Source organism: Trachypithecus francoisi, unplaced genomic scaffold (assembly GCF_009764315.1).
Source record: "Trachypithecus francoisi isolate TF-2019V2 unplaced genomic scaffold, Tfra_2.0 Lachesis_group15, whole genome shotgun sequence".
Classification (NCBI taxonomy): domain Eukaryota; kingdom Metazoa; phylum Chordata; class Mammalia; order Primates; family Cercopithecidae; genus Trachypithecus; species Trachypithecus francoisi.
Window position 1 is genome coordinate 113,284,283 of NW_022681460.1, and position 26,036 is coordinate 113,310,318.

The following is a 26,036-nucleotide window of genomic DNA, read 5'->3' on the forward strand; positions in this document are numbered from 1 at the left end:
GGTGCCTGCCACGGTGCCTGGTAATTTTTTTTGTATTTTTAGTAGAGATGGGGTTTCACCATCTTGGCCAGGCTTGTCTCGAACTCCCACCCACCTCGACCTCGTGACCCACCCGCCTCGGCCTCCCAGAGTGCTGGGATTACAGGTGTAAGCCACTGCGCCCAGCCGGTCCTATTATGCCATTCTAAGACATACATTTTTTCCTGTGTTAACATTTCTGAAATGTCGGTGGGTTTTAAACAATCACTGTCACATTATAGTTTAACTTGCAGCAGTTTTTTTCTTTCTTGAAGATTCCTAAAATAATGGTATGTGGGGCTGGGCGCGGTGGCTCACGCCTGTAATCCCAGCACTTTGGGAGGTTGAGGCGGGTGGATCACAAGGTCAGGAGATCGAGACCATCGTGGCCAACACGTTGAAACCCCGTCTCTACTAAAAAATACAAAAAATTAGCCGGGTGTGGTGGCGGGTGCCTGTGGTCCCAGCTACTCAGGAGGCTGAGGCAGGAGAATGGCATGAACCCAGCAGGTGGAGCTTGCAGTGAGCCAAGATCACACCACCGCACTCTAGCCTGGGCGACAGAGCCAGACTCCATCTCAAAAATAATAATAATAATAATAATAATAATAATAATAATAATAATGGTATGTGGGCTGGGTGCGGTGGCTCACACCTGTAATCCCAGCATGATTTAGGAGGCCAAAGTGGGAGGATCACTTGAGCCTAGGAGTGTGAGACCAGCCCTGGCAACATAGCAACGGCCCACCTGTATAGGAAAAAAAAAAAAAAAAAAAAAGTCTTAAAATGGGTGTTGTCTCAGATTCGATGGAATACAACAGATGCCCAACATGGGCTCTTTTTATTTCTCCATCACCAAAGGAATTCAGAGTAAAAATGCTGAGAGAGGCGCAGGGCCGCCAGCGTAGGCACTGGACGGAGGGACATGGCTCGCCACCTGCTGACTTTCGGCAGAAGCACCCTTCCGTCACGTGCAAAGCGATGTGTTTCTGAAATGACGCTCTTTCCCAGATCCGTGCAGGTTCCAGGCTCTCCCCTGCTTGGCAGCCTCACGAGGGCATACTCCTTTCCCTGCTGTCTTCAGGAGTTCGTGCCCGTTCTGCAGCTGAGCTGGACATGGGGCAAGCCCCCGGGCAAGCTGATTAGGGCAGAGGGCACAGGTCCCCGCTCGTTCGTCCATCCTGGTTGCCAGAGAGCAGGCTCCTCTGTTTCAAAAATGTTCCATCAACAGATTGCAGCAGCAGGAGGTCCCCACTCCTCAGGACTGCCTGACTTTTTCTTTTCCTGTCTCACTCTGTCGCCCAGGCTGGAGTGCAGTGGTGTGCTCACAGCTCACTGCAGCCTCAACCTCCCAGGCTGAAGTGATCTTCCCACTTCAGCTTCCCAAGTAGCTGCGACTTACAGGTGCACACCACCATGCCTGCCTAATTTTTTATAAAATGTTTTGTAGAGACGAGGTCTCGCTATATTGACCAGGCTGGTCTTGAACTCCTAGGCACAAGTGATCCTCCTGCCTTGGCCTCCCAAAGCTATGGGATTACAGGTGTGAGCGACTGCGCCTGGCCTCCCTGCCTTTCTTATACACATTATGTTTAAGGCTCTGGAAAGGCACCAAAAGGTCTGTTACTCCCAAGAGCAGGCTCTCATGCCAGCCTGACCTCGGCGGTGCCCCGACGACCAGCACCCTGAAGAGTAGGGTGGCAGAGCCCAGAGTGCACAGGGAGCATGGAACGCACAGTGACTCATGGCCTCCATCGTGGTACGAGAAAAGGACCGCGCCAGGGTCTCATGGGAAAGCAGGCTCCTGGCCAGTGCCCTCTAGGTGGGTGCTGCAGGGGGTGGCTGTGCAGCAGGGTGAGGCAGCACAAAGGCCACGGGCTGAGCACAGGGTACCACAGCAAAGAGGGTGGGCTGATGTGCAGGCCACAGAGTCCCTGGCTAGTGAGGAAGCTGCCAATCCTGGTCATCTCTTGGAGCCGGGCGGGGGTCAGAATGTGGCTGGAGCAGGATTCACAGCCCCCAAGGTGGAAAGCACCAAGCAGGGGCTCATCAGGGCCAACAGAGGAGCACAGTGTGGCCCGTCCATGCGACGGGCGCTACTCAGCAATGAAAAGCCGGGAAGCCCTGACACACTGCAGCCGGGATGGACCTTGAAGACGTGACGCAAAGTTAAAGAAGCCAGGCAGAAAAGGCCCATTTCTGTGAAATGCCTGAAACAGGCAAATCTACAGAGACAGAACGTGGATGTGTGTTTGCCTGTGGCTGGGGAGGAGGGGAGACAAAGTGACTGCTAATAGTCACAGGGTTTCCTTTTGGGGGTGAAAATGATGTGACTTTAAACACCGAGCGTGCTAAGACCCATCGGACTGTACACCGTAAGGGAATTAATTACATAGTGCGGAATCTCATCTCAGTGGAGCTACCGAACAGCACAGACCTGGCTCGGAGTTCGGGCTGCTGTTCTGGGTCGGGCCTGTCTGGGTCGGGCCTGCGTTCAAGTCCGAGCTCTCACCGTCATCTCACCCTCCCTGACCTCAGTGTTTTTTTGAGACAGAGTCCCTCTCTCTGTCACCCAGGCTGGAGTGCAATGGCGTGATCTCGGCTCACTGCAATCTCTGCTTCCTGGGTTCAAACGATTCTTCTGCCTCAGCCTCCCAAGTAGCTGGGATTATAGGAGCCCACCACCACGCCCAGCTAATTTGTTTTTTGTATTTTTAGTAGAGACGGGTTTTACCATGTTGGCCAGGCTGGTCTCAAACTCCTGACCTCAAATGATCCACCTGCCTTGGCCTCCCGAAGTGCTGGGATTACAGGTGTGAGCCACCGTGCCCGGCCTCAGTTTCTTCATCTACAAATGGGGACACTAACAGAGGGACAGCTTGACGCTGCAGTAAGGACCAACGGTGGCCGTGCCTGTCAGTGCTGCCACCCACGGAAATAAGAATACTGCCCACAATGAGAAGAGCAGCTGCAACCTGACACTGTGTGTTCCACGTACACGTGTGTCATACGTCTGAGGGCCATGGTGCCTGGTAGGGTGTCATCAAGACATTACAACAATCATCCGGGCGCGGTGGCTCACACCTGTAATCCCAGCACTTTGGGAGGCTGAGGCGGGTGATCACGAGGTCAGGAGATCGGAAACCAGCCTGACCAAGAAGGTGAAACCCTGTCTGTACTAAAAATACAAAAATTACCTGGGCATGGTGGCAGGTGCCTGTAATCCCAGCTACTTAGGAGGCTGAGGCCAGGGGAATCGCTTAAACCCGGGAGGTAGAGGTTGCAGTGAGCCGAGATCATGCCACTGCACTCCAGCCTTGGCCACAGAATGAGACTCCGTCTCAAAAAAAAAAAAAATAAAAGAAATCATCATAGCGTGGTGGGGGCGTTCCCTCTGGTTCTTGGCATTTTCTGATATTATTTAAACGTTACTATAAGCATATATCATTTTCTCAAAAAATAAAAAGACAGCTAAAAAATATACATTATTGGCCGGGCATGGTGGCTCATGCCTGTAATCCCAGCACTTTGGGTGCCCGAGGCAGGTGGATCACCTGAGATCAGGAGTTCCAGACCAGCCTGGTAAATATCGTGAAACCCCGTCTGCACTAAAAATACAAAAATTATCCAGGCATGGTAGTGGGCGTCTTTAATTCCAGATACTTGGGAGGCTGAGGCAGGAGAATGGCGTGAACCCAGGAGGTGGAGGTTGCAGTGAGCCGAGATCGTGCCACTGCATTCCAGCCTGGGTGACAGAGTGAGACTCTGTCTCAAAAAATAAAAATAATATAAATAAATAAATAAATACATACATATTATCTGAATTATGTAGAGTGGAAGGATATCAAAATATTAAAAGAGATTACCCCTATTTAGCAGAATTTTTCTGAAGATTAATCTCCTTTGGATTTTTTATATATATTTTTGCAACACATGAGAAAAGTTCCATAGAAAATTCACAGCACCAAGCGTGCCCCTCGCCTTCCTCCTGATCTCAGGGGAGCATTCTGCCTTTCACCATCGAGTATAGTGTGCCCAACACTACTGAACTGAACATTTCAACTCGGTTAAGATGGTAAATATGATGTTATATGTGGCCTCTACTGGGGCACTTTCTGACTCAAGTCAGGCTGAGACAGGCCTCCCTGTCAGGCTGAGGCCCTGCTGGTGCTCAGCACCCCACATTACTCTGCTCCCTGGGGGTCCCCCTGCCCCAGATAAGACAATCAGCTCAGGAATACACTGGGAGGCAGCCTAGGATCCAGGAGCTTCTCACCCCGCGGGCTGGGGGAAGCAAGGCCATGGTGAAAGGCTCGGACCCTGACGCGTGCAAGGGGATAGACTGGGCTGTCCTACTGCCCACCTGCCATGCCTGAAGGCCTGGGGCTCAGAGCCACATGGCCAGTGCTCAGCTGCCAGCAGATGCTGCGAGTACTGGAGACTCCATGTGCTGGCAGGAAGCAGCGCTGATGTTTGCAGCCACCACAGACCTAGGCACAGAGGGTTCGGTGTAGATCTGTGGTACCGAGGTGAAGCCAGGGCTGTCTGCGGAGGAGTGGGCAGGTGGGCACCCTCCCAACCTCCTCCAAAGTCGATGGTCCTAGAGCGTGTGGCGAGGCTAATGGGCACGGAGCAGGCAAGCAGGCACCCTCCCAACCTCCTGGAAAGTCGACAGCCCTGAGGGTGTGTGCATAAGATGGGGCGAGGCTAACAGACATGGGTTTCTTTTTGGGATGGCGGAACATTCTAAACTAAGATAGTGTGGGTGGCTGCACCACCTGTGAGTATGCTATAAACCACCGAACCGTGCACTTGAAGGGGGTGAATTTGATGATACAGTCAACGCTTGATGCCCACGAGTTCCGCATCTGTGGGTTCAGCCAGCCTCATGGAAAATGTACAGGCCTGCAGTGGCCGTGTCTGTACGGATGTGTACACTTCTTTCCTGTCATTATTTCCTAAACAACACAGCATAACAGCAACTACGTACACAGCATCTACAACAACAGCAACTACGTACACAGCATCTACAACACAACCTAGAGCTGACTTAGAGTACACGGGAGAGCGCAGACACCGCGCCACGTCAGAGCAGGGGCTTAGAGTACACGGGAGAGCGCAGACACCGCGCCACGTCAGAGCAGGGGCTTAGAGTACACGGGAGAGCGCAGATACCGCGCCACGTCAGAGCAGGGGCTTAGAGTACACGGAGAGTGCAAACACTGACCACATCCGAGCAGGGGCTTGGAGTACACGGAGAGCGCAAACACTACACCACGTCCGAGCAGGGGCTTGAGAAGCCTCAGATTTTGGTATCCTTGGGGCAGTCCAGAAACCAATCCCTTGTGGAGATGGAGGGACAATTACCTATGAAATATAACTCAAGCTGGAAAAAAGAAGGTTCCTAGCTCATAGCTGACAGAGGACTTTCCTTTCCTTACAAACAAAACCAAGAGCAGAAAGCCCCAGCACTGTGCAGGCGGCGGGGAGGCTTGCGCTTACCTAGGAGGTCAGCCCCTTCATCCACATCCCCGATGACCTCAGACCCTGCCGTCGACAGCTCGTGGTACAGGGAGTCAGTGTTGATGCCAAAAGCTTTGTTCACAATGCCCTGGGTTGGGCTGCTGGGATGTATAGGTTGGGATAGAGAGCAGAGTCAGTGGGGAGACCGGAGTGGCTGCGTCTGCAGACTCTTCCAACACCTCCCACCATGCCCAATGAATGCCCACACTGCCGTGCAGGCCAGGCGTGGACAGGAGGTGGTCAGGAGGTGGACAGGGGGTGGACAGGGGGTGGACAGGGGGTGGACAGGAGGTGGTCAGGAGGTGGACAGGAGGCGGACAGGAGGTGGACAGGAGGTGGTCAGGAGGTGGACAGGAGGTGGTCAGGAGGTGGACAGGGGGCGGTCAGGAGGTGGACAGGAGGTGGACAGGAGGTGGTCAGGAGGTGGACAGGAGGTGGTCAGGAGGTGGACAGGAGGTGACAGGAGGTGGACAGGAGGTGGTCAGGAGGTGGTCAGGAGGTGGACAGGAGGTGGACAGGAGGTGGTCAGGAGGTGGACAGGAGGTGGACAGGAGGTGGACAGGAGGTGGTCAGGAGGTGGACAGGAGGTGGACAGGAGGTGGTCAGGAGGTGGACAGGAGGTGGACAGGAGGTGGTAGGCCACAGCCTTGATGGTTCTCCCAATGGTGGCAGAGGGAGCCTTCACCAAAGACACCGACTTGGATAAATACTGACCCCCAGGACCCCAGAGCCTGGGCTGAACCAGTACCTGCTTCCTGTGCGGTCCAGGCGGGTCTCTGGACACATGTCCAGCTCTGGAGTGGAGTCAATAATGTCCTGAACATCAGACCACTCGTCACTGCTGCCCATGCCTACGGGAGAGCACAGGGGCACCTGGGGTCAGGAGAGGGTCTGGCAGCCTCTGCCCTGCTCATGGCTCCCCTTGGAACCTGAGTCTGGTGGGCTGGAGCTGGACCAATCGCCAGGTGGGGATGATCAGCAAACGGCTCTTCTCGGGCTGGCTGGACAGAGGTTGAACCCCAGCACAGTGGGCGTCTGAGGCAGGGGCTGGAGGGGGGTGGGTTGCAGCAGCCTCTCTGCATGGGAGTGTCAGCAGTAAGCCCAGTCCCCAGAGATCCCACGTCCAAGCAAGTCAGTGGCTGGACCTCCTCTCAGCCCTCATTCCCCTCTTCTCTTTCCATTACTGGGCTGTGTGCCGTGGGGTGACGCAGGTTACTGGTTAGTGGGGCTGTGTGCCGTGGGGTGACACAGGTTACTGGTTAGTGGGGCTGTGTGCCGTGGGGTGACGCAGGTTACTGGTTAGTGGGGCTGTGTGCCGTGGGGTGACGCAGGTTACTGGTTAGTGGGGCTGTGTGCCGTGGGGTGACGCAGGTTACTGGTTAGTGGGGCTGTGTGCTGTGGGGTGACGCAGGTTACTGGTTAGTGGGGCTGTGTGCTGTGGGGTGACGCAGGCTACTGCCTTAGTTGTGTCTCCCCAAATCCATATGTTGATAGATACCCCCTAGCATGACTGTATTTAGTGGCCGGGCCTTTCAAGAGGTGATTATGCTAAAATGAGGTCACGTGGTGGCTCTAATCCAATGGGGTTGTGTCCTTATAGGAATTGCAGAGGAGGACACAGACACACCCAGGGGATGACCGTTGAGGACACAGGGAGAAGGTGGTGTCTACAAGCCAAGGAGTGGCCGCAGGAGGAACCCGCCCTGCAAGCACCTTGGTCTGGGAGCCCAGCCTCCGGGCGGGGAGGACCCGTCTCTGCTGCCTGCACTGCCTGCCTCGCGCGTTTGTTTCACGTTTACCCAAACCAAGCCCTGCCTCCTGCCCGAGGGAGCCCAGAGCCCCACAGGTGGGCGCCCACCTATGCTGACGTTGCGCATCTCCTGGGTGACCTGGACTTCCATGTTACGGCTGTCGCGCTTCTCCCGGGCACGCTTGCTGCTCTTGGAGCCCACGCCATAGTCCCCCAGGGGCTGCAGGCTCTCGTTGAGGGGTGTGACGGCGGCCGAGGGCACAGAGGATGTGGGTGTGTTGGACTTGGTGCCTGTGGTGCTGGGTGTGGCGGCCGCTGAGGACTGGCCTGACTCGGACATTTCATCCTGAGGACACTAGGGCCAAACACAGGGAGGAGGGAGAGCGAGTCAGTGTGGGCCCCTGGCCTGCGGCTCTGGCGTGTCTGCCTGAGGCCCCGCACACCAATGCCTTGCACTTTGCTTCGCTCAACACCCTGCGGGCCAGAGCTCCTCTGCCACCCGCCAGGCTAACCCTTCTGGGCCTCACCACTCACTCCTGAGTGGCTCTGCTCATCCGGCCGCTGCCTCTGGCTCCTCAGAAGCAGTGCCACTCTCCTGAAATGGCTTGGAACGGGGCTTTCCACTGGCGCCCTCCCCAGGACAATTGCTTGTAATGGGCCAGCGCCTTGCCGGGGATACAGCGGCAGCCCCCTGTAGCTTGTGGCTGCTCAGAAACAAGTCTAGCCCAGGCAGTGCAGAGGGCTCTGACGGGACCCAAGAAGGGTTGGTCAGGCCGCCACCGCTGCCCGGTCACCATCGCTGTGCTGAAGAGCTTGAGGCTGGGCCCACCTGTGCCTGCCCCATGTTCCTCCCCGGGCTCAGGTCAGGGCCAGGGAATGACCATAAGGTGCTGACCCTGCGGCTGGACTGGACCAGAGCTCAGCCCTGAACAGCAGCGCAAGCGCAAAGAAACCGCAATCCCCTTCTCACAGAACGGGACGCCACGAAGATATTCTGGGGGCTGGGGGCAGCCCAGATTATGAGAAACTGCAACCAGCTGTCTACCTCAGGAAGCTCGTTAGGGAGCAGCACATTCTATGTGATGAATACGGAATGCGAACATTCTTTCCAATGGTCTTTCCTAACAAAGATACTGAACCAGCCCAAGAAAAAGAGCCCCCAGCGTTCTCCTCTTAGCTGACCTGATCACCCCCATGCAGAGCTTGCCCGTGGCCCCTGGCCCTCCCTGAGGTACAGGAAGAGGCAAGGCATCAGAGGCACCCTGGTGGTGGCTACTGTATGTGTGTCCCAGACAGCTGCTGGGGGGGAGGGTCCCGTGGTTTCTCGGAGGGTGCACCGCGGGGGACTCTAATGCTGAGGATCTCACCCAGGGAGGAGCTGACGAGGGGGTGTCCAGCCCTCTCCACAGCCGACTTATACCGGCCTTTAAGTGACCAGGGCAGACAGGACTTCCAGAAGTCACGGCCAGTTCTGACCTCTGCCTCTGCCTGGCCTCTCTGGTCACCTCCAGGCTCAGGGCACGGGGCCTCTCTGTATTGGACACAGCCACTCGCTCAGAGGACAGATTTCTGCTTCACCTACCAGGCTCCTAAGTTTTTCTAGAAGGAATCTCAAAATGACACACCTTCCTCTATAGTAGCCATTCTCAGTTGGGCTGACTGCCCCGAGGGGATGCTTGCAAAGTCCAGAGACATTTTTGTGGTCACACATGAAGGGGGTGCTCCTGGCATTTGTGGGTGGAAGCCAGGGATGATGCTCCACACCCACTGTGTCCCAGCGGCCCAGGGCCATACGCGTCCAGCCCCAAAAGGTGAGCAGTGCCGAGGGAGAGCCCTCACACGGGCGCAGCCCGCCTCCCGGAGTGGCTTTGTGGAAATGTCCGAGATGGGCTGTGGCTCTGCAGCTATGCCCAGTTTGAGAAGAAAACCCTTGCTCTTCATGTCACCACTCATGCTGGAGGAAGCGCGTACCGCTCACACAAGAGTCTGTGCTGACGTTCTCAAAGAACCTGTCTACCCAATGCGTCACAGGCACCTGGTGTCCCACTGGACTCTGCTACCACCCAGCAGAGAGAAAATAGGGAACCCCACGTGGCCAGGCAGGGAGTAGCTGTGCACATCAGACAAACGCTTCTGGGCCACCTTCCTCCATGGCCGGGTCCCCGGCCTGCTCCTGACCCTCATGGTGGCTGTGGGGAATTCTGCAGTCTGACTGTGCCTCCCCTAGGTGCCCCTAGCTCTCTGTCACCCTATAGGGCCACCACTTACCCATGGGACACTCCCCCTGGCCACAACTTACCTAAAGGCAAACCTCTCAACCTCCTAAACATCAACGTGTAGCAGTGACCTCCAAATGCATTGAAAGAACCCAAACTCTTAGCGGTCATTCCTCACCATGAGTAGCCACAACTGTTTGGTTAAAACACTGAAAATACAGTACATAAAAACAAAAACAAAACAAAACAAAAAACAACAAAAAAATTATGAAATTAGAAAACCTCAAAACCTAGAGCATAAAATAAAAAGAACTTAAATGTAATAATTTAAAATAAAGAAAAATCAAATAAAACACACCTATGAACGAAAACATAAAACACTACAATTTATGAAGAGAGAGACGATCTCGGACAATGCAGGAGGTGAATGGAAAGACAACATGAGAAGAAGAGCGGGCCCAGAGCGGGCCTGAGGAGACAGCCCGGAGGCCAGAGAGCGTCAAGCAAGGGCTCCCCCCGGCTGAGGCTGATGTGTCTTCAGAGGCCTATGGGCAGGTCCCAGCTCCAGGTCCAGGGAGTGTGGGCCAGAGAGAGTGAGAGGAGGTGGGCCCAGGTGGGAGGGCTGGGCCCAGAAGGCCTGGGGAGCCTGCAGCCCCGCCGCCCTCTCTCCAGCCCTAAGCACGGGGAGGACAGGGGAGTGTGCTGGGGACGAGCATCCCAGATGCCACGGGGGAGCTCCCTCCCAGAGCAGCACAACAGCAGGTGGGCTGACAGAGCAGGAGCCTGCAGCAGCCCCCACAGGCACGATGGACACTCAGGGGTGGAATGACAGTTGGCAAAGCGTGCTGCAGGAAGCTTCTGGAGAAGTCCCAGACCCCACATCCACCAGCCCAACCCAGCCCACAGGTCCAGGGGCTCTGCCTCTGTGGACATCCTCCGACGGCCCCACTGGGAAATCCACCAGACCCGGGGCACCCCCTCTTCCCCGGAAGGCGGCCGTCTTTACCTGGCACTGAGGCCAGTGAGCTCACAGGCCAAAACTGGCGGTAAGCGACCTGGGGCCCTGAACGAGTGGCCTGGCTCTGGGCCCCTGCGCTCTGAGGTGCACTCACTGGCTAGCTATGAGTACCTGCTGGGGCGGGGCTCTGCCTTCTCAAACCCAGAACCCAGGAAGTGTTACCAGCGACAGGCAGGGAGGGGCCCAGAGAAAAGGAGCTTTCTCTTCACCTTTCTGCCAGTGGAGGGCAAACCCCACACTCTAGACACTGACGTTCCCCCGAGGGCAGAGGCGCAGCCCTCAGGGGCAGGCTGTCCGGCTGGAGACCAGGCGAGGGTGAGGCTTTATGTGGGGGTGTGGTTTGAGAGAGGGTCACTAAGCTCAATCCTGACAGGCCCTGGACACCCCTAGCTACAGAGTAGTCAATCCAAGGGCAGGGAGGTCTAGCCTGGACTAGCAGGTGCCGACGCGAGGCCGCGTGGAGCAGCCACAGCCGCACAGGGCCTGCTGGGCAGCCTGAGCCCCTGACACCCTGGCTGGGTTTCTCCATCCTGCCACACATGCGGGGAGAGGACAAGTGGCCCAGAGAGAGTGGCGAAGGGCTGCCTGCAGACGGGGCTCCCGCCCCAGTGAACGGCGAGCACCAGCAACAGGGAGGAGCCTCTCCACGGCACGGCTACAAAACCTGGTAGCTGGAGCTGGACTGCAGCTGGCCGAGGTCACTCAGGTGCCAGTGGTCCCCCGCAGGCACGAGCTTGCCCCCCATCTGTGCACGTACCGTGCCGTCAGCCAGGGGGAACACGTTCAGGGAGGTGGGGCGCTCCTTCCTGCTGAAATAGGGGGCGAGAGGAGAGAAAGCGATGGTTAGAGGGTGGCGGTGAAGAGAACCCAAGCCCCCCCAGGGCAAGCAGGCCTTGAGTGACAGGGCCGCTCCACACCAGCCCGCAGCCCCAGCTTGAGCATCTACTCAGTTACGATCCTACATGGGGTTTCCCCTCCCATGATGCTGCAGCTTCTCATTTTTAAGTTCAATTTTAAACGGACACAAGCCACGTGTGCTGAGAAGCCCCACAGCAGGGCTGGCCGCGGGACTCGGCATCACAGTCAGCGCCGTGCGGCCACCATGAGCAATGCCTTTGCGGACCGTGGTCTTCTGCGCGCCCAGCCCTGCCTCCCTGTGGTGTTACTGCCGGCCTTGCCTCTGCCCCCGGCACCAGCAGAGGGAATCCAGCCTTCCTGCCCCTGTGCCTTGCTCCTTGGCCCCTCCTGCCCATCCTCATTGCTCCTGTTCGTGAGGCTGCCTCACTGCAAAATATCTGAACACGACACGTGCAGAGTAAGGACTGACCCTGACACTTCTGCCGGAGCCGGAGCCTGAGCCTGAGGGGTGCCTTCTCCCTCCCCACGCATCCTCTCTGCTGTCAGGGAGCCCTGAGCCTGAAGACGGACCCTGGGACAGCCTGGCCTTGGACAGCCTGGCAAGACAGTAGGAGTGTCTGGGAGCTGGAGCTGTCAGGACAGTGCTCGGTGCCCCCTGCTGTGGGCTCAGTCCCTAGGGATGACCTCCTGTGGGCCATAAGCAAGAGCGGGGATGGAGCCTAAGGTCTCCCTTCACGTCCTCCTCCACGGGAGGCTTCCAATCAACAGCCCAGAGGTCCCAGAGGCCAGGCCGACTCCCCACCTCCTCAAGTCTGGGGGGGAGGCCACGCAGTCCGACCCTGGAGCCCACACTGCTCAGGGCTATTCAGGACAAGAATTTAGAGTCTGCAGGCACCACAGCCTCTGCTGCTTACATCTCAGTCCTGAGGCTGTGGGCGGGAAGGGAGCTTCCTCAGGGGTCCAAGGAACCTGCTCTGGCCATGCTTGGAGGATGCAGATGGCAATGGGGGAGCGCAGTGGGTGCTGCTGACTGGGAGCTCCGGAGAATGACCCTGGGAAGGGGTCTCTCCTTGTGGGGTGCATACAGCTCAGGGGACTGGCCGCCTGGTCTGTTATATTCAGGACAACATCGTATCCTGTAGCACAAGGGTCCCAGGGCCAGCTGGGACCGGACTGTGCCATCTTGGCCGCTGGTCTATGGCACTCAAGCTGTTCTGGCAATAGCCATGAGGTTGCCTGGCCACCGTGAAGGCAGCCAGCCACCAGGCACAGGGGAGCATGAATCCAGTGGGAGGCTGGGCCTCAACCGCCCTGTCTGCGCCAGGGGCCTCCTGGCCCCACTTCCACTGGGCTCCCAACACTGGTGTGGGGAGCGCCTCTCCTGAGGCCCAGTCCTGACGCCATCAGACACGTTTCAGTCCCTAGACCGAAACCGATGTGGTCCCGGCTGTCACCAGATGCTACAGGGGACAGCAGGGACAGAGGGCCCTCTGGCCTCCCAGGAGGCCAAAGGAATGCACGTACGGCTCTCCCACCCACACAGCTCCATGACGGGCTGCAGCTCAGCCAGGCCACCGCCTCCGATGGAAATCACCCGGGATCAAGAGCTGCCTTCGCTCTTTCCTTTGCTCTTCCCCACTGGCCCCCAGGCCCTGGCCTCAGGCTTGTGAGCGTTTGCCGACTAACCCCGTACTCCCGATTTGCCCTCACAGCTCCCTCAGGGGATGCAGATGCTCCCTGGTTCAGAGACCACTGCCCCAGGGGTCACGCCACCCTCGGGGATCACGCTGCCCTTGGGATCATGGGTGTGCTGCCGGCTCTGACACAGGCTGGTGAGTGAGGGAGCTGGGCGACGAGTCCAGGTCCGACTGATGCAGAGGGGGGCCTTCCTTGGCCTGTTGCCCCCGAGTCAGCACCAGCCCCACCTGACCCACACCCCTCCTTAGCAGGAGTCAGCGCTGTGCCTTCGTCTGTGACCAAGGCAGTACTTGTGGAGCGAGGGCAGAGCATGGACGGCCTGGAGAGCAGTGCTGCCTGGCTGCGTGGCTGTGCAGGGGACCCAGTGGTTGTCACCTTCTCAGTGTCAGTCTCATGAACACGGCCAGGCGGCCCTTCCGACCTCTCACATCTGCCACAGGAAACACCTCACAGCAGACCAAGCAGCCATCTTGGGCTGATAACTGACGCCCTAATGTGCCCGCTGTTCGGCCCCCAGCACCACAGTAGACACACCTCATGGGTTTTACCTTTTCCTCCACGACTGGCGAGGACTGCAGGGCAGCGACAGACACAGCAGCACACAGCAGCGACAGCACAGAGGGCGAGACAAGGAGACAGGCGTTAGAGGGCGTGGCAGCAGAGTGCACACACGCTACATGGATGGTCAGCATGTGGTCATGGCACAGAGGGCGAGACAAGAAGACAGGTGTTAGAGGGTGTGGGCAGCAGCATGCACACATGCTCACATGGACGGTCGCACGCTCGCACGGACAGTCACACAGACGGTCAGCATGTGATGATAAGGAGACAGGCGTTAGATGGCGTGGCAGCAGCGTGTGCACACGCCTGCATGGATGGTCACACAGACGCCCAAACGGATGGTCACACACTCACACGAACGCTCACACGGACGGTCACACGCTCAAACGGATGGTCACACGGATGCTCATATGGACGCTCACATGGTCACACGCTCACACAGACGGTCACACGCTCACATGGACGGTCACACACACAGACGCTCACACGGATGGTCACGCTCACATGGACAGTCACACAGATGGTCATACAGACACACAGACGGTCACACACACGGATGTTCACATGCTCACACAGTCACATGGATGCTCACTTGGACGTTCACATGAATGCTCACATGGATGGTCACATGCTCACACAGACGGTCACATGGACACTCACGCTCACATGGATGCTCACACTGTCACACGGCCGCTCACACGGTCACACGCTCACATGGACGGTCACACGGATGCTCACACTCACACAGATGGTCATGCTCACATGGACGATCACATGGACGGTCACATGGATGCTCACACACAGATGGTCATGCTCACATGGATGGTCACATGGATGGTCACACGGATGCTCACACGCTCACATGGATGCTCACACAGAAGGTCAAACGCTCACACAGATGGTCACGTGGACGGTCACACATACGGTGAGACGCTCACATAGACGCTCACATGGACGCTCACATGGATGGTCACATGCTCACATGGACCGTCATACAGATGGCCACATGGACACTCACATGGACGGTCACATGCTCACACGGACACACATGCTCACATGGACAGTCACATGGACACTCACATGGATGGTCACATGCTTACACAGACACATGGTCACATGAATGGTCACACACTCACACGGACATATGGACGGTCACATGAATGGTCACACGCTCACAGTCACATGCTTACTCGGATACTCACACATGGATGGTCACATGGATGCTCACACGGATGGTCATACACTCACACAGATGCTCACATGGACGGTCACATAGTCACATGGATGGTCACACATTCACATGGATGGTAACACACTTACACAGATGGTCACACACTCACATGGACGGTCACACGCTCACATGGATGGTCACACAGACGCTCACATGGATGGTCACACGGATGGTCACACACTCACATGGACGGTCACATGGACGGTCATACAGTCACACGCTCACTCGGACACTCACATGGATGGTCACACGCTTGGATGGTCACATGGACGGTCACATAGATGCTCACACAGACGGTCACATGCTCACAAGGATGCTCACATGGCCGCTCACGTGGACGCTCACACGGACGGTCACACAGATGCTCACATGGTCATATGGATGGTCACACGCTCACATAGACAGTCATACGGACGGTCACATGCTCACTCGGATGCTCACACGGATGCTTACACGGACGCTCACATGGATGGTCACATGCTCACATGGATGCTCACACGCTCACACGGACACTCACACAGACAGTCACATGCTCACACAGACACGGACGCTCACATGGATGCTCACACGCTCACACGGATGCTCACACGGACGCTCAACATGGACGTTCACATGCTCACACGGATGCTCACACGCTCACACAGACACACGGATGCTCACACGGATGGTCACATGCTCACACGGACACTCACACAGACGCTCACACGCTCAGAGATGCTCACACGGACACTCACACGGACGCTCACATGGACGCTCACATGCTCACACGGACTGCCAGCATGTGGTGATGCAAGGCACGCAGGGCCGCCGTGCCCTGATGAGACAGAAGCCACACACAGGCACCCACGAGGGACAGACACATGACACACGAGCCCGCTTGGCTTTGACAAGAGGCCCCGAAACAGGGCTGTGTGGCAGTTCAGCCAGTGCCACGTGTCCCCAGTTCAGTGTGCTGTGCGAACGTCTCAAGACAGCGCCCGACACATGTGTACACGTGGCACGCGGTGACGGCACACACGCGGCTACAGAGGCACACACAGTCCTGCCCGCAAGCCCTCTGCAGCAGTGGTCCGAGAACACTGCCTGGTGTTTGCACTTAACACCGAGTGCATTCCAGACACACATTCACGAAGCCACGCCAGGCGTGAAGGAAAATGTCTGTCTGGGTCAGGAGGGATGGCGCTCAGCACTGAGGATGGACAGTGCCCTCATGGCGAGCCAAGGGGTTTTGACTGAGCAGATGGGACTGACTCAAATATGTGTTCTCCAAGGGACCAAAGGTTGTGGCAAGTCAGAGTCCACACCAAAGGAGAGAGAGCAGGTGTCTAACAGGGACGGGCTCCTTCCAGCTCAACTGCCCAGCAACAGCACAGATCACCAAGGCCTGTCCCAGCGCTCCTGACCCCACAAAGGCAAGCACTGGGGATAGGGGAGGGGGCTGTGCCTTCCTCCTTCAGCCGGCTCATGCCTTCAGAGATGTGAGGCTGTGGCTGCCGTCCACATCTGCAGGCAGGTGGCAGACAGCACATGAGCCCCGCCCTCTCCTTCCCAGCCAGAGTCTCAGCCTGGGGAGGCAGGGGACACACCAGTCCAGAGGTGGCTCTTGATGCTACCACTGCAACAGCAGGCGCAACCGATTCCGTGCGCTGGTAATGCAGCTCAGCACCACTGCTGGCCAGGGAGGGAGGCAGGGGCAGCCCAGCCACAGCCCTGCTCCTCCTGTTGCCCCCCATGGAGCGCACGCTCCTCTCAGGGCCACAGCACGCTCAGGGAGACCGGGCCGCCAGCCCCAGCCCCTTCTTCCCAAGGGGCCAACATCTTCTCACATGCTATGGAGATCTGGCAAGGAGGTCCAGGGGCCGAAGCGATGCAGTCGCTCAGACCCCACTGCAGGTGCTTTCTGGCTGGATCCCGTCATGGCAACCAAAGCTTTGGCGTAAATCTGGATAAGAGACCTCTCCTGCAGAGGTGCGGGGCTCCTGCTTCACAAATGGAGGCCTCCGGGGTCCATGGCTGGGGAAGGCCCCCACCACACAGCCACTGCTGCTGGCATTGCCCCCACGGCCGGTGCCAAAAGTCCCGTGTGCCCAGAGGAAGTGAATGGCTGGGGCCAGGTCAGACAGAAGGACTTGGTTGTGGCAGCACTGACAGGAGAGAGCCCTAGATCCATCCTGTACAAAATGATCGAGGGGCTTCTTCCAGAGGGCACGGTTTGGTTCCCTGAAGGGAGCGCAGCAGCCCTGACACAGCCTTCAGGAGCTGTGGTGGAGCTGCACAGGGGACCCCAGCAGTGGGGCCCTGACAAGGATGAGGTACACCACTGTGGGGCTTCCCCCTGAACTCTCAGCGCCAGGAGGAGCTGAGGGACGGGTGCGGTGCCCAGCCCTGATGCAGCTCAGGGCCCTGGGTACCGCGGAGACACCTCGACAGCAGGTTCCCGGGCCACATTCTGCCTCACACGAGAGAAACATGCAGGACAAAGTACTCCTTGCCCCGCAGCCGCGTGTCTCTTCCAGGTGGGCCTGGCCTGGCCAATGACGACGGCAGGGTCAGGTGGCTCTGGAGCTGGGGCAGCCTCTGCTCTTGGCTGAGCTCACATGGCCGTGGGGCTCTCAGGACCTCTCGGGTGGTCTGTGGGCCTGGGGTGGGGACCACTGCGACTGTGAACCTGGGCTCTCAGCCGGCGTCCTGAGTTCACACGTCATACCTCTGGGATCTGGGATGAACTGGGCACACTGTTGCTGGGCTCCTCCTGCCCATGCGCCCTCCGGCACGGCCTCTGAGGTGCTCCTCTCTGAGGTTGCGCTGCCAGGGAGGCAGCTGAAGGTTCTGGAATGCTGCAGCTCCCGGGGGATGACCAAACTGCCCGCCTCTGCCCCCAGCTCCCCACAAAAACAACACGAAGATCCTGGGTCCGGGTTAGATTTTAATTCCAGTTAGCTGGGAATCCTCTTCCAACTGCCGAGAGCCAGAGGTGAGGATGTCCCAGCATGCGTGCCATGAAGCGGGAGCTGTGAATGAGAATCTCCCACTCTGGGATCTGACGGAAACAACCGCAAGGCTTTCACAGCTTGCCAAGCTGGCATCCGCACGCCCTGGCATGGTTCTCACGGTGCTCTGGGTGGGCGGATGGCCGGCGCCGCCCATTCTCAGGGCGAGTGCTTATCACAGGACAACTGCAGGTCCCTCCTCCAGCTGAGAGCAGCGAGACTGCCTGAGGACCCGCTGCTGCAGGCTTCACGGCACCCCCCGGCCAGCCGGGCCTTCGCACACACCATGCGTTTGCTCTCACGTCCAGAGACTCGGAAGCAGAGTCTTACAGCTTCTCCTGTACCATCCGGAACATGACCCATGAAGCCCAGAGCTGGATGTCCTGGCCCTTCTCGTTTGCAGGTGTAACCCCAGAACAGGCAGGCACGAAGCAGCTTTCGCAGCTGGCCAGGCCTTGATGGGGTGTGAGGGAGGCTTTTGCCATCGCAGCCCTGGCTGTGGGAGGCTTGGGGGCAGAAACAGACTTCCCCGCCTCCAGCTGCCCCAGCTCTGTGGCACAGGGGCTTCTGACTTCATGCCCCTGCTCCCCGCTGCTAGACTCAGAACGACAGCGACAACCTCCCCAGCCCAGGTCGCCTCTCTGGTCTCCCATGGCCAGTCCCCTGGAGCTGGCAATACCCTGGCAAGAACTTTGATACTCTGCTCCCTGGGGCCTGCAGCCCGGCTTTCTCCAGACTCAAAGGGCACAGAAAATGGGGAGGAACCCAATCTGGGCAGGCTCCCCCCGCTCTCTGAGGAAAAGCAGCACTGAGCCCTGGAAACCCACCGATATCCCCACCCTGTGGAAGGAATGAGACTCAGTACAGGGCTGGCCAAGGCTCCCGGCTCATCCACACAGTCAGTTATTTGAGGCAGAATGTTCTAGAAAGTCCCACAAACACTAAACCATTGCCCCGAGGGGAAATATGTACACATGTGGGTATGCGTATAAGATTGTGACCTCAAGTCCTCAAAGCAATGCATCCCGGTCAGTTCTATTTCCTTTATTTTACAAAAGCGAAAAGGAGGTTGGAAATATAGGGTGACTGACCACCCCACTAACTGGTGTCACAGCTGGGCTTGGAGCCCCCTGGTACTGGCCCCAGCACTGGCCTCATGCACGACACGTGACACTGTCTGGCCCTCCTGTCTCCTCCCCAGGCATCCGGACAGGAGCCGAACAGGGGGCAGAACATCGCTTTGTCCGCCTCTGTGGGGAGCCAGCACAGGCACTCCCATCTCTCCTACTGTGTGCCTGTCTGCAAGGGACTGTGAAGTGCTCTGAGCACTGACTTCCTTTCTTTCTTTTTTGAGATAGGCTCTCACTCTAGCACCCAGGCTGGAGCGTGGTGGTACGATCTTGGCTTGCTGCTACCTCCGCCTCCCGGGTTCAGGTGATTCTCCTGTGTCAGCCTCCAGAGTAGCTGGGACTACAGACATGCACCACCACACCCAGCTAATTTTTGTATTTTTAGTAGGAACGGGGTTTCACCATGTTGGACAGGCTGGTCTCAAACTCCTGACCTCAAGTGATCTGCCTGCCTCAAGCTTCCAAAGTGTTGGGATTACAGGTGTGAGCCACTGTGCCCACCCTGAATTTTTTTTTTTTTTCTTTTGAGACACAGTCTTGCTCTGTTGCCCAGGCTGGAGTGCAGTGGTGCGATCTTGGCTCACTGCAACCTCTGCCTCCCAGGTTCAAGTGATTCTCCTGCCTCAGTGTCCAGAGTAGCTGGGACTACAGGCACCTGCCACCACTCCCGGCTAATTTTTTGTATTTTTAGTAGCGACGGGGTTTCACTGTGTTAGCCAGGATGGTCTCGATCTCCTGATCTTGTGATCTGCCTGCCTTGGCCTCCCAAAGTGCTGGAATGACAGGCTTGAGCCACTGCGCCCAGTCTAATTTTTGTATTTTTAATAGAGACAGCGTTTCACCACATCGGTCAGGCTAGTCTTGAGCTCCTGACCTCAAGTGATTCACCCACCTCAGCCTCCCAAAGGGCTGGAATTACAGGCGTGAGCCACCATGCCAGCCTCTTTTTTTGTTGTTTATTCTTTGACCTCACATGAGCAGATGATTTTCTTATTTTATTTTGTAGAGACAGGGGCTCACTCCGCTGCCCAGGCGGGCGTGTAGAGGCGCGACTGTAGATCACTGCAGCCTCCAGCCCCTGGGCTCAAGCTATCCTCCTCTCTCGGCCTCCTGAGTAGCTGCGACTACAGGCAGTTATTTGAGGCAGTATGTCCTAGAAGTGCCACCCCATGCTCAGTTAATTTTTAAACACTTGTTTTTTTTTTTTTTTTGTAAAGACAAGATCTTGCTGGTTGCCCAAGCTGAGCTCGAACTCCTGGGCTCAAGTAATCCTCCCGCCTTGGCCTCCCAAAGTTCTAGGATTACAGGCATAAGTCACTGTGCCCGGCTGAGGTCACAGATACATTTTAGTGAGTAGATGAATTTGCAAACAGAATCTGTGGATAGCAGGGGTTAAATGTGTGCAAGCTTCCTGGGGCCTCCCTGACTGAACTGTGGGCCAAGCAGAAGGAGCACAGGGGCTCCACACAGGCCCGTCGCCCAGGGCAGCCCCCACATCACTGCTCAGCCACGCTCCAACCAGCTCCCTCCTCCTGGGGCTCCACAGCGCTCCCTGTCGTCCTGAGCCCAGAGCGTGGGCCATAACAAGCACCATGACCCGGGCCCATCCCTGCCCTGCACACCTCCGCCCGCCGCGCCCCGCATACCTCCGCCCCGGCAGGCTGCTCTCGGTCTGGCTGTTTCCTCCGACCTGCTGCATCTTGGACCTCTCGATGTGCTCCACGTAGGTCTGTATCATCTGCGAGGAGGGAAACGTCTGCATTAGCTCTGCCGTCGGGGCTCTCTCCCTCCCCTCTCTAACCTGTGAGGCTTTTCCGGCTGCCCTGTGGGGGCAGAAATCAAGACAGCATCCTGGAGGGGAATCTAACCAGCCTGAGGCTGGCAGCCTTCAAGCCTGGCAGCAAATGCCAGAAAAGGGACCCACTAGGGAAGAAAACCACAGTCCGCAAGAGTCGCAGGCATCAGGCTGCGGCCCCCTCTCGAACCCTTGCCTCTGCGCCTGCCTCTGGGCACCCACCTCTGTGTGCCGCTGGTGTAGGGCATTATACTCCTTCTTCATCTCCGACTCCCGCTCCTCCAACCGGGAAACTGGAAAACACAATCACTGTCTGAGCCGCACAAGCCGCTTCTCGATGGCCCTGAACTCCTCTGCGTTGTAACCGTGGAGGGAGAGGGTTCCAGGACAAGGCTGGGGCCTGGGGCAACCAGCAGCAGCCCTGCAAGTACAGGGCTGTCTGGGGGGCTGCTGTGTGCGCACTGTGCCATGGGAGAACACTCGGCTCTGTTGGGAGTTAAATATGGGGGTGGGGAAACCCACAGGCGCTCTCTGTGCTAAAGTCAGCCAGGAGCCTGAGATGCAGGCAAAACCCAGGCACGCCAGGCACGGGAACAGGTGCACAAGAAGCTTGTGGGAGGAGGCGGGATTCAAAGTGAGTAACCTCCAAGACAAGTCAAAGGGACGTGCCTGGCAGAACAAGCAGCGGGGTCCCGCACACATGCCAAGGGCTGGGGAGACCAATCATGACCGTGCACCTTCTGGGCTGACAGTCACGTCTCCCTTAAATGGGAGGCCCCCCGTGACACCAACATGGTCCCCTCTGGCCCCAGATGTGCTCTGCCCAAGAGATGCAGAAGCAGCATGACAGGCCGATGGGCATCCGCACCTACGGGACCCCACTCCACGTCATGCTGATGGAGCAAGCGTGCCCCCGGCCTGATGGCCGCCTCCATGGCTGTGTTCAAACCTCAACTCTGTCCTGCAGCACATCAATGGGGAGGGCTGGCGTGGTGAGGTGAGAGACAGCCCCGGGGAGCACATGGTAAGGTCCTCCACCAGCTTGTGCCCTGTCCTCAGCATGCTGCCCTCCCATCCTCCCCGGCTTTCTGGTGTCTGTTTGGGAAATGACTTCACAGATTATGTGGTTCAACATCTCACTCTGGCCATCCTGCTCTGGGGCCTGGGGGGTAGCTGGACCGGCATAGCCTTGGAGGCTGCGGCTGCCTACGCTGGGCTCTTGCATCTCTACCAGGTACCCAGGGAGGCTGCGCTGCCAGCATGGGGATCCCATCCAGAGGAGCAGCACAGGCGTCAGTGCCAAGCGATCAGTCTGGTCTTCCCTAAGGAGCCGGAGGTGCTTGCAGATATCAAACCTGACACACGTGACTTAGACACAGCACCCAACAGCATAACTCACAGATGCCACACCTGACACGTCGTACACACACTGCACACAACACAGGACTTACAGACACGACACCCGACACATGTGACTAACAGATGCTGCACGCAGCAAATGTGACTAACACACAGTAAATAACACACAGCTCACAGATGCTGCACAAAGCACGACACTCAGACGCCACACACAGCACACAACTCACACAGAAGCCGCACACAGCACACAATGCACGCACATAGACACTCAGACGCTGCACGCAGTGCACAATTCACAGACCCGCACACAGCACACGACACACAGATGCCGCACACGGCACACAACTCAGACGCCACACACAGCACACAACTCAGACACCGCACACAGCACACGACACACAGACGCTCCACACAGCACACAACTCAGTTGCCAAACAGAGCACTCAACACTCACAGATGCCGCACACAGCACACGAGTTATAGACAGTGCACGCTACACACATGTAACTGGCTGCTGGACGAGGGAGCCAATCAGCCATCCCAGGTTTGTGCTGACCCCAGCAACAGCTGTGGCCGCGGGAGGGGCTGCCTGTCTGTGTGGGATCAGAGCCCCGCAGCCTCTCTGTGAGCTCCCGCCGGGGCAGAGCATAGCCACCACCTGGAGGGAGCCTGGGGCCGGCTCTCTGCCCTCATCTGGTCCCCACTCCTGGTGCCGGCCCAGTGAACAGCCTCAGCCTGTAATTTGATTTCCTTTTTTTTGAGACAGGGTCTCTCTCTGTCACCCAGGCTAGGGTGCAGTGGTGTGATGAAGGCTTACGGCAGCCTCTGCCTCCTGCGTTTGAGCAATCCTCTACCTCAGCCTCCCAAGTAGCTGGGCCCACAAGTCTGTGAGCCACCATGACCAGCTAATTTTTGTATTTTTTGTAGAGATGGGGTTTCACCAGGTTGCCCAGGCTGGTCTTGAACTCTTGAGCTCAAGGGATCCTCCCACCTCGGCCTCCCAAAGTGTGGAAGTTACAGGTGTGAACCACTGTTCCCAGCCCTGCCTGTAATTTGAGCTTATGTTTTTCTCCTTCTAAGACGAGAGCTAAGAATGTTTCATACACGAAATGCACTGAAAGCTGAGGGGCCAGGAGAGACTCTGTAATTATGGAAAGGCATGACCTAGGTATGCTCAGCGCGGCCCTTAGGCTTGCTCTGCGCTGTGAATGCCAGTGTGTTCAACTGTGTGTGGAAGCTGCCACTGCGGTCACCCTCTGGCCCCAGACTCGTCAGCAGGTCACCGTCAGCACAGCAGCCTTTAGGCCTTGGCTGGGGATAGCAGTAGGTCTAACATATGGAAACAGTTTCTTTCCCCAATTTGATCTTAACTTTTCAGAGATGAAGGAACCTGCTGTTGAGGTAGCTAGGGAAACCGCAGCCGGATCAGTTGCAATTATTAAAACATCTGGGGCCAGGTATGGTGGCTCACTCCTGTAATCCCAGCACTTTGGGAGGTCAAGGCAGGCGGATCACGAGGTCAGATCGAGACTGTCCTGGCTAACACAGTGAAACCCTGTCTCTCCTAAAAATACAAAATATTAGCCGGGCGAGGTGGCAGGTGCTGTAATCCCAGCTACTCGGGAGGCTGAGGCAGGAGAATCACTTGAACCCGGGAGGCAGAGGTTGCAGTGAGCTGAGATCACACCATTGCACTCCAGCCTGGGCGAAAAGAGTGAAACTCTGTCTCCAAACAAAACAAAACATCTAATTACAGAAAAGGAAAATTACACAGGAAATCATCACTTCTTCTTTTTTAAATTTTTTCTTTTTTGAGACGGAGTCTCACTCCGTCACCCAGGCTGGAGTGCAATGGCATGATCTTGGCTCACTGCAACCTCCACCTCCTGGGTTCAAGCGATCTTCCTGCCTCAGCCCAGTTAGTAGCTGGGACTACAGGTGTGTGCCACCATGCCTGGCTAATTTTTGTATTTTTAGTAGAGATGGGGTTTCGCCATATTGGCCAGGCTGGTCTCGAAATCCTGAGCTCAGGTGATCCACCCGCCTTGGCCTCCCAAAGTGTTGGGATTACAGGCGTGAGCCACCGCGCCCGGCCCTTTTGTTTTTTCTTCTTTTTTTTTGCATTTTTTTTTTGAGACGGAGTCTCGCTCTGTTGCCTGGGCTGGAGTGCAGTGGCCGGATCTCAGCTCGCTGGAAGCTCCGCCTCCCGGGTTTACGCCATTCTCCTGCCTCAGCCTCCGGAGTAGCTGGGACTACAGGCGCCTGCCACCTCGCCCGACAAGTTTTTTGTATTTTTTTTTTTTTTTTTTTTTTTTGAGACGGAGTCTTGCTCTGTCGCCCGGGCTGGAGTGCAGTGGCCGGATCTCAGCTCACTGCAAGCTTCGCCTCCCGGGTTTAGGCCATTCTCCTGCCTCAGCCTCCGGAGTAGCTGGGACTACAGGCGCCTGCCACCTCACCCGGCTAGTTTTTTGTATTTTTTAGTAGAGATGGGGTTTCACAGTGTTAGCCAGGATGGTCTCGATCTCCTGACCTCGTGATCCGCCCGCCTCGGCCTCCCAAAGTGCTGGGATTACAGGCTTGAGCCACCGCGCCCGGCCAGTTTTTTGTATTTTTAGTAGAGACGGGGTTTCACCGTGTTAGCCAGGATGGTCTCGATCTCCTGACCTCGTGATCCACCCGTCTCGGCCTCCCAAAGCGCTGGGATTACAGGCTTGAGCCACCGCGCCCGGCCTGTTTTTTCTTTTTTTTTCAGAGATGGAGTCTCTCTGTGCCCACACTGCAGCCTCAACGTCAGCCCAGCTGAGACCACCGGCACATGCCATCACGCCTGGCCTATAACATTGACAGTAGAGTTGAAGCAAAGATAAGTAAACCAATTGTTCTTATAATAATAATAATAAACCCCTCTTGCCACTTTGCCTTGCAGGGGACAGACACCCTGATCAGCTGTGCCCCCACCTAGGTGCTGTCACTCCAGTGGGGCTACACCACTGGGCCCACCCTCCTGCCTGAGAAGGAGCCATCACTCCACAGCAGTGCGGAGAGGTGGGGACCCAGGGGCTGCAGGAGCTCTGTTCAAAAGGTGCAGGAAGGACCTTCAGGACCACAGACTTGTGATCTGGGGGTCAGAATCCACTCTGAAGCAAAAGTGCTCTGGGCCACAGGGACCTTATTTACTTATGTCCACACACAATTTAGGGCCCATTACAGAAACAGGCAGCAGTGCAAAGAGCTGGAGTACATAGCTGAGGCTCCCACTGGGATTCCTCTCGTCCCCTTGTGTAGAAGGTGCCCCATGTCCTCCCCAGCCAGAGCCGTCCCAGGGCAGCGCCCATCAGGTGCACCCCCAGGCTCCCGCCAGCCACTTACTCTGATCGGCATAGTTCTTGGCCTTCAGCTCCAGCTGGCGTGTCTGGAACTCGTAGTGCTCCACCTGGATTTGCAGCTCTTTCTTCTCTTGTTCCAGAGCATCTTCAAACTCAATGAATTTCTGTGCATGGAAGGGAGGGAAAGAGCAGGCATCATGAGTGAGTGTGGAGCAGCTGCCTTTCACTTGAAGGACCACAGGCTTTGAGGGCCCAGGGGCCAAAGATGTCCCCAAGACCACAAGCTAGCCAGGGGCCAAGCCAGAATGGGGGCTTCCCGCCACATGGCTGTGGTCACCACCCTCTTCAGGCACAGTGAGGAGCCATGGGAGCAGGGCGGGAGAGCCCTCCAGGACTGCATGATTGCACCCTCCTCTCCCTCTGGCGGTGCTCACAACCCCGGGAGATGCCAGCAGTCTCCTGTCCAGGGAGGATTTGCTGTGAAGGGAGCCTGTTGTTTCCAATTATGGCCGTCTTCATGGCTGCACGAGACCCGGGCAGCAATGCAGGACCTACTGCACTCA

General features: G+C 57.1%; 1 protein-coding gene across 14 annotated transcripts in view; it reads right to left on the minus strand.

The window, feature by feature from the left end:
• Positions 1–26,036, minus strand: part of MAPK8IP3 (mitogen-activated protein kinase 8 interacting protein 3) — a 63,265-nt gene that overhangs the window by 17,815 nt on the left and 19,414 nt on the right. For 6 of the 14 annotated variants that reach the window (XM_033236213.1, XM_033236214.1, XM_033236207.1 and 3 more), the window contains exons 2-8: positions 25,517–25,637; positions 21,011–21,081; positions 20,640–20,731; positions 11,190–11,334; positions 7,400–7,646; positions 6,290–6,392; positions 5,521–5,639 (exon numbers count right to left, since the gene is read on the minus strand). In XM_033236213.1, the coding sequence (XP_033092104.1) occupies positions 5,521–5,639; positions 6,290–6,392; positions 7,400–7,646; positions 11,190–11,334; positions 20,640–20,731; positions 21,011–21,081; positions 25,517–25,637 (898 nt within the window). The other 8 variants (XM_033236212.1, XM_033236206.1, XM_033236210.1 and 5 more) reach the window with 4 other exon arrangements.